This window comes from Camarhynchus parvulus, chromosome 20, assembly GCF_901933205.1.
Source record: "Camarhynchus parvulus chromosome 20, STF_HiC, whole genome shotgun sequence".
In the NCBI taxonomy this organism is placed as follows: domain Eukaryota; kingdom Metazoa; phylum Chordata; class Aves; order Passeriformes; family Thraupidae; genus Camarhynchus; species Camarhynchus parvulus.
This window is the reverse complement of record NC_044590.1, coordinates 6,286,962-6,293,409: the sequence shown is the minus strand read 5'-3', so window position 1 is coordinate 6,293,409 and position 6,448 is coordinate 6,286,962. Positions and strand designations below refer to the sequence as shown.

General features: G+C 46.0%; 1 protein-coding gene across 2 annotated transcripts; it reads right to left on the bottom strand.

The window, feature by feature from the left end:
• Window positions 1-991: 991 nt before the first annotated feature.
• NPBWR2 (neuropeptides B and W receptor 2) lies at window positions 992-3,391 on the bottom strand. 2 transcript variants are annotated; one of them, XM_030963133.1, is made up of 2 exons: window positions 3,338-3,391; window positions 992-2,823 (listed from the first exon to the last, which is right to left on the bottom strand). In XM_030963133.1, exon 2 carries the CDS (start codon window positions 2,223-2,225, stop codon window positions 1,182-1,184), a length of 1,044 nt encoding a protein of 347 aa, XP_030818993.1. In that variant the 5' UTR covers window positions 2,226-2,823; window positions 3,338-3,391; the 3' UTR covers window positions 992-1,181. The 2 variants fall into 2 exon arrangements, with proteins under 2 accessions (XP_030818993.1, XP_030818994.1); XM_030963134.1 differs by having other exon boundaries at window positions 3,272-3,358.
• Window positions 3,392-6,448: the final 3,057 nt, after the last annotated feature.

Sequence of the window (6,448 nt, the reverse complement as noted above, 5' to 3'; positions counted from 1 at the left end):
CTTCCCTGGGGGAATTGAGACAGGTAAGAGCCAAGCTTGGTGCCTGGGGTCAGAGGAAAGATGGAAAGAAATATTTTAGCTATGACAGCTTTCCTAAAAGCAGTAACACACAAACTTCACAGGGCTAAAGAGTGTGAGAATGAGTTTTCCAAGCTTTCCATATGGAGTTTCTGATCTCCAGGCTCTCCCAGTCAAGTCCTGGTTTTGTTCATATATTTTGACTATTTGTCTGTGAAAGAAGAAACTTTATGTCTGCAGTGCTCACTGGAGTTTTTCTTATGGCTTACAAAATAGCTTAATTTTGTTACAAACCTACCGTGTTTTATTTTATAATAGGCAACATGCAATATATATAGCAAAGATATGGCACAAGTAGCATAAATTTTCTCTTGTGAAAGAAGGACCAGTCTCTTTATTCCCCCATGAGGTTTATTTCATTACTCACTCCTAAATAAATATGTATTTGACACTTAACAGGAACAACTAGTTCAAAATGATTTCTAACACAAATTCTCACAGTTGTTATAATATTTGTATGGTGTGCTGTTTAGCACTATTTTTGAGACTCAGATCTTCCTTTTGGTCCAAATTTAACAAGTCAGAGAAGAGGAAATTTGTGGTGGGGTGGAAGATGGACATCCTTTAAAATCAAAAGAAAGCCATAACACACAGGAACATACATGAACATGGAAAATAGTTTCTTTTCTCTTCCAAATACTCATCCTCTGTTTTACAGATATTTCATTGAAAGTGCTCATTAGCTGTGCTCCATTAAACAATCCTCCCTAATAACTCAGTGATAAAAAACTGAGTTTTGCACTCCTCTGGAAATTGGTCTCCAGCCTGTCCGTGCTGTACAGCAGATGGCAATAAAGGACCACTCTGTGGCACAAGTACACCCCTGAAAAGGAAATGTTCTGTCCTTAATAATTCAGAGGGTGAAATTAAAAACCAGGGTCTAGAAATGCAACTCTGAGAAGCTGGAAGGAGCAAAGAGGGGAAATACAAGAGTTGCAAATGGGCAGGACAAACCCTGTTGCTGATGAGGGTTACAAACAGACCACACATTACATGTAAACCAAAGAAAGGATGTTGTGCATTCGTTGGCCACTCCTCCAGTCTGCAAAGTTTCTCCTGAAAAACCCTGGAAGGGCAGGGACCTGCCAGCCCCAGCTTCCTGTTCAAGAAGTTCTGCATTCCAGCAGCTTCCGGAAACTTTTCCGAAAACTGTCATCCAGGAAAGCGTACAAGAAAGGATTCAAGCATGAATTGGCATAGCTTAGGCTGGTGATGAAGTAGGATATCCCAATGACCATGGAGGTCTGGGGTAAGTCAGTGGTCAAAGCCACGATGGTGGCCAGGTGGAAGGGGGTCCAGCAGAAGAGGAACACAGCCAGGACTATGAAGACCATGATGGTGACTTTCTTCTTGGCTTTGTCCAGGGCTCTGGCATTGGAGTTCAAGTGCATGTTCCTCAGCTTGTAGAGCATCATGGTGTAGAGGATGCAGATGGTGGATACCGGAATGGCAAAGCCAAGGATGAGGGTGTAGATCCTGCTGGCTTTGAACCAAAACCTCTCAGGCTTGGGAAAATTGAGACCACAGCTCTTGATCTCCAGGTCATCGGTGTAGACGTTGGCAAAGATGATGAAAGGGAGGACTATGATGGTGACCAGGATCCAGATGCACAGGCTGACAATCCTGGCTGCTCGGTACGTTCGGTGCGGCATCCTCTTGGACCTGACCGTAGCCAGCACCACCAGGTACCTGTCTATGCTCATCACTGTCAGGAAATAAATGCTGGAGAAGATATTGTAGTGGTCTATGGACAAGATGACCTTGCAGAGGATTTCTCCGAAGGGCCAGTAGCGGAGGAGGTGCTCTGCAATGTTGATGGGCAAGACAAGGGTGAACAAGTCATCAGCGATAGCAAGGTTCAGGATGAACATGTTGGTCACAGTCTTCATCTTGGGGGCCTTGAGGATCACATAGATGACAGCAGTGTTGCCTGTGAGCCCCACAGCACAGATCACAGAGTAGATCACGGGCAGGACAACGTAGAAATCAGCTGCCTGCTCTTGGAGGGTGAAGTTGAACCTCATGCTGTTTTCCAGGTAGCAGCTGTTGCCTGCATTGCTGCAGGAGCTGTTCAGATCATCCCAAAAGGAGATGTTTCCCATGCCTATTGACCACAGACCACCCTCAGATCCCACTGAAAGCCTCATTAGCCCAGAAGTGAGAGGTTTTTTGTTTGGTTGGGATATTTTCCCCCTCCTGTGAGAAGCAGCTGTTACCTCATTTAGATGCAGCTTATTTTCAAAGGTGAATTGTGAGGCTTCATGGACCACCTGACTTACCTCTCCCCCCTGTTGGAGAAGTTAGATTTTGAAGTGATGATGGGAGAAAAAAATGTTTGGAAGACATAAGGCTCCATGAACTAAGAAAACAAGAGAATAATGACTTTCTAAATAAATCAAGGAACTCTTCTTTCCGAGAGCATTCCGGTGAGCTTTGGCTTTTCTTTGCTGGGGGAGTTGAGCGGCTCCCGTTCAGCTGTCTACAGTGAGAGTTCTTCTGGGGCTGGCAGGAACAAGGAAGCAGAAGGGGGAATTTTGTGCCTGGCTGGCTGTTCACAGCCCTTGGAGGACCAGAGGGATGGCTGCTGTTTCTCTGGCACAGCTCTTGCTTTCCGTGCCGGGGCAGAAGCGTTCCAGTGGTTAATTAGCGCCTGCCTTTGTGTCTGAGTTCAGGCTCTTCATGGACTGGGATTTCACAAACAATGAAGAAGTTTCTGACACTGCTACTCCCCGCTCCCAGGGTCCCCTAGCAAAAGAAGGAGGGGGAAAAATAGTTCAGGGAGTGTTTCTGAAATTAATGGTTAAAGGGGATTAGCCTGCAATCAAAGTACACCTTTAAGCAAGGGTGAGTTATGAATTTACTCACTCTGAAAACCATCCCCAGTACAAACAACCGCGAGCACCCCAAATTTGGCACAGACAGACAGACAGACAAACCTGTAACTCTCAGAAGTTCAGGATTAATCAGGGAAGAGGGAGAAAAGTACCCTGAAAGCAAATCTACTTTAGAGACACAGCAAGAATCATCCCACCTGGAGCAGTCACCACATGCATCACTATTGCCTGACCCATACTTCCAAGAATTCCTCCACAGGGAATGAACAAACAACCCACCCCTACCCCTCCACGGTGAAGATCAAAGGTTTGGCAACCGGTCCCAGGCTCTGCAAAGAGAAGTGCCTCATTTCTCCTACCTTTTGTTGTCGCACAGCAATAAAGTGAGCAGGACTGCCGGGGATGGGGAGTGAGGTGTCCCTTACCTGGGAAGCGGCTCCGCTGCCTCCTCCAGCACCTGCTGCTCGCACTGGTGAGCCTCTTCCCTCTAATCCGAGCTGGAGGAGGGTCTCTGGGCTGCTGACGTACCGGGATTTGCAATCAGATCAACACGATGCTTCTGTGTGTGCGTGTTGTGTGTCTGACCAATTAGCACTTGCTCAGCTCGGGGAAGGGGGGAAACAAGGGTTTTCTCTCTGCAGGGTTATTGAAATAGTAAATACGGTGGATGTTTCCTTCAGGAATGAGGGGGATGTTGAGGGACACGGGCAGCACCCAGGACTGGCTGAGTGAGGGATGAAACGGTGGGAAGCAGGGGGTTAAACTGCTCCAATAGGGAACAGTGGCTGGTTTTAACAAAGGAAGCAGTAGGAGGGTGAGCAACATTACAACGTGCAAAATAAACAAATAAGCAGACTTACCTTGCCAGATCTGTGCTGTCTTCGGCTGCTCTGGGGGAGTTTGGCTGGGTTTCTCCAGCTGGGTCTCTGATCCAACTTTGGAAATTCATTGAAACCCTTCAGATGTGCATCAGGAGTGCAGGAGTCCCGTGAAGCTTCTTGGAAATGCACCCCAGGTCATAGAGCAACAATGTAAGGTCACTTTACCAACATGTCCCTAAAGAAAAAAAAGAAAAAGGGAATCAAGAGTCTTTTGATTCTCCTTTAATCTTTTAAATATTGCCTGACCTTTGTTTCAAAACAAAGCAAGGGAAAACACAGGAATCCATCACTGCCATGCCTGGCTGAGTGCATTTAACCAGGAGGGCCAGCTCATAGATCTGAGCCAGTAGCCAAGAAGTGTGTTTGACTTTGCTCCTCTTCTTTGGATGTTTTTATATTCTTCTGGCAAGATTATTGTGCACCAGTAGCTGGGTGGGAGTAAAACATTTCATGGCACTTCTTAAGGCTGTGGCTATAACTGACTTTTCAGCAGATGGGATTTTTTTTTTATGCCCAATGTACAACTCTTCAAAATATTTTCTGTACCTTGGCCAAAATCTAACCAGACATTGGGCTGAAGGAAAATGAAACAGGAATTCTATTTTCACATTATATTGCATAGGAATGATATGGATGATTCTTCTGCAGATGAAACACCCCTGGAGCTTTCTTCTTGGCTGTTTTGGGAAAGCTGGTGTGGTTTATATGGAGTTGTAAATGAAGCAAGGCTTTGGTAGGTCTGCAGGGGAATGCAGTTTCCAGGAATTGCTGTTGTCTTTTTTCGGAGAAAAACATACAGGAAGGCAGAAAAATTCAGGAGAATGTGATGTTACATTTGCTGATCTGTAACTATTCCCCAGGACAAAAGGGTTTTAAAGTATTTTTCATCCACAATCCTTTGAGGCTTTCTGTTTTTCAGCATAAAATATATCTCTGGTCTCTGGGATAGCTTAAAAGCTGTTCTTTCTCTGCCCAAACTATATTATCTTGGAATTGGCATCATGCTGCCATGGCCAGGGGTTGTGTGCCTGGGTGCTGTGTGTTTGAGGGGCTGCAGGAGCTGTGGTGCTGACGATGCTCCCTTGTGCTTTACCCTCTGCCTTGTGCCTTACTCCTCATTATCCGTAGTGAACGTGCTCTCCGTGCCTTGGTTAGGATGTGCTTGATTAAAATAACCTGTCAGAGATGAGATGGAGACTAATTAAAGCTCACTGCCTGGTGTGGGTAGAGGGGCTTTTGCTTATATGCCCCAAACAAATTACTGGCACCTGCTTTCAGAGCTCCTTGCCTGGTTCTCCAATAAAACTTGTTTGCTTTGGGGAGAACAATTTCCAACAGATCTAAATTCATGTAGGAAATTGCTTTGCAGTAGGAACTGTTCTACCAACAGAGAAAATATTTCCTCTGTGTGTCTCTGGGCCCAACCAGGGCCAGAGGCTGTGCACAGGGGAAAGAGATCTATTTATATTGGTGTGATGGGGAGTGCTTGGAGAGAACATTTCACTCTTCTTGTCTTCTCTGGCTGGGTATCCCTTGATTATAAAAATTACAGTGGGAAAAAGCCCTGGAAATCAAGCACTGGTTTGAAGATGCTGCTACAAAGGGCACGAGCTGCCTGGACCTACTTTTGTGCCAACAGCTCCATCATCAGCACAGTGCAGCAAGGACAAAGATTTTATTCCTGGCAAATCTGTGCCATGGAGATGGACTTTGCCTCTTGAAGCACATGTGCAGCTTAGGTCAGCTGTGCAAACAAAGGCAGCATTTTAGGGAGGGGGAAATCCCTGCCAATGCTGAATCAGCGGTGCTTTATTGCCTCCCTAAAGCTGATGTGCTGCTGGCTCCAGACAAAGGCCATCCACCATTTTGGAGTTATGGAGAACTTGTTTTGTTGGGCTCCTGCTGCTGTCAAGGAGTCAAGTTCATCTCAAGGACACAGATATACAATCAATAATCTGTTTACCAAAACAAAATGTTCTCGGCTGGCTGTCTTGCAGTCACTGGTTATTAAGGTGATTTATTTGTATGAAGTGTTCAGGCTTTTAAAAGCATTGCAGGTTAATAATAGAATCAGGGAGTAGTTTGGGTTGGAAGGGACCTTTAAAGGTCATCTAGTCCAACCCCCCTGCAATGAGCAAGGACATCATCAACCAGATCAGATTGCTCCGAACTCAACCATCCCACCTGACCTCAAATGCTCCCAGGGATGGGGCATCTACCACCTCTCTGGGTAACCTGTGATAGTGCCTCACCATCCTCATTGTAAAAAAACTTCTTTCTTATATCTAACTTAAATCCACCCTCCTTCTGTTTAAAGCCATTCCCCCTTGTCCCACCACAACAGGACTTGCTGTCCTGAGAAATGTCCAGAACTGATTACATCAAATGGGCTGAAATTGCTTCTGGCAAGGTAAGTGTGCCTGGTCAGGCTATTTGTAGGATAACATTCACCCACAAGCTGGGAGGTCCTCCTGCTTCCCCCCAAAACCTTCCCAGCCTTATTGAGCCAGGCTGGCTTAGGCAGGTGATGGTGCTCACCTTGTAGGACACCTCAGGGAACCAGGCAAGAGCTGCAGGTGGTGAGGGGTGACTGCAGGGCAAAAGTCCCCATGGGTAAACTGGTGAATTGTGGGCAAAGAAAGTGCTTTTGAACGG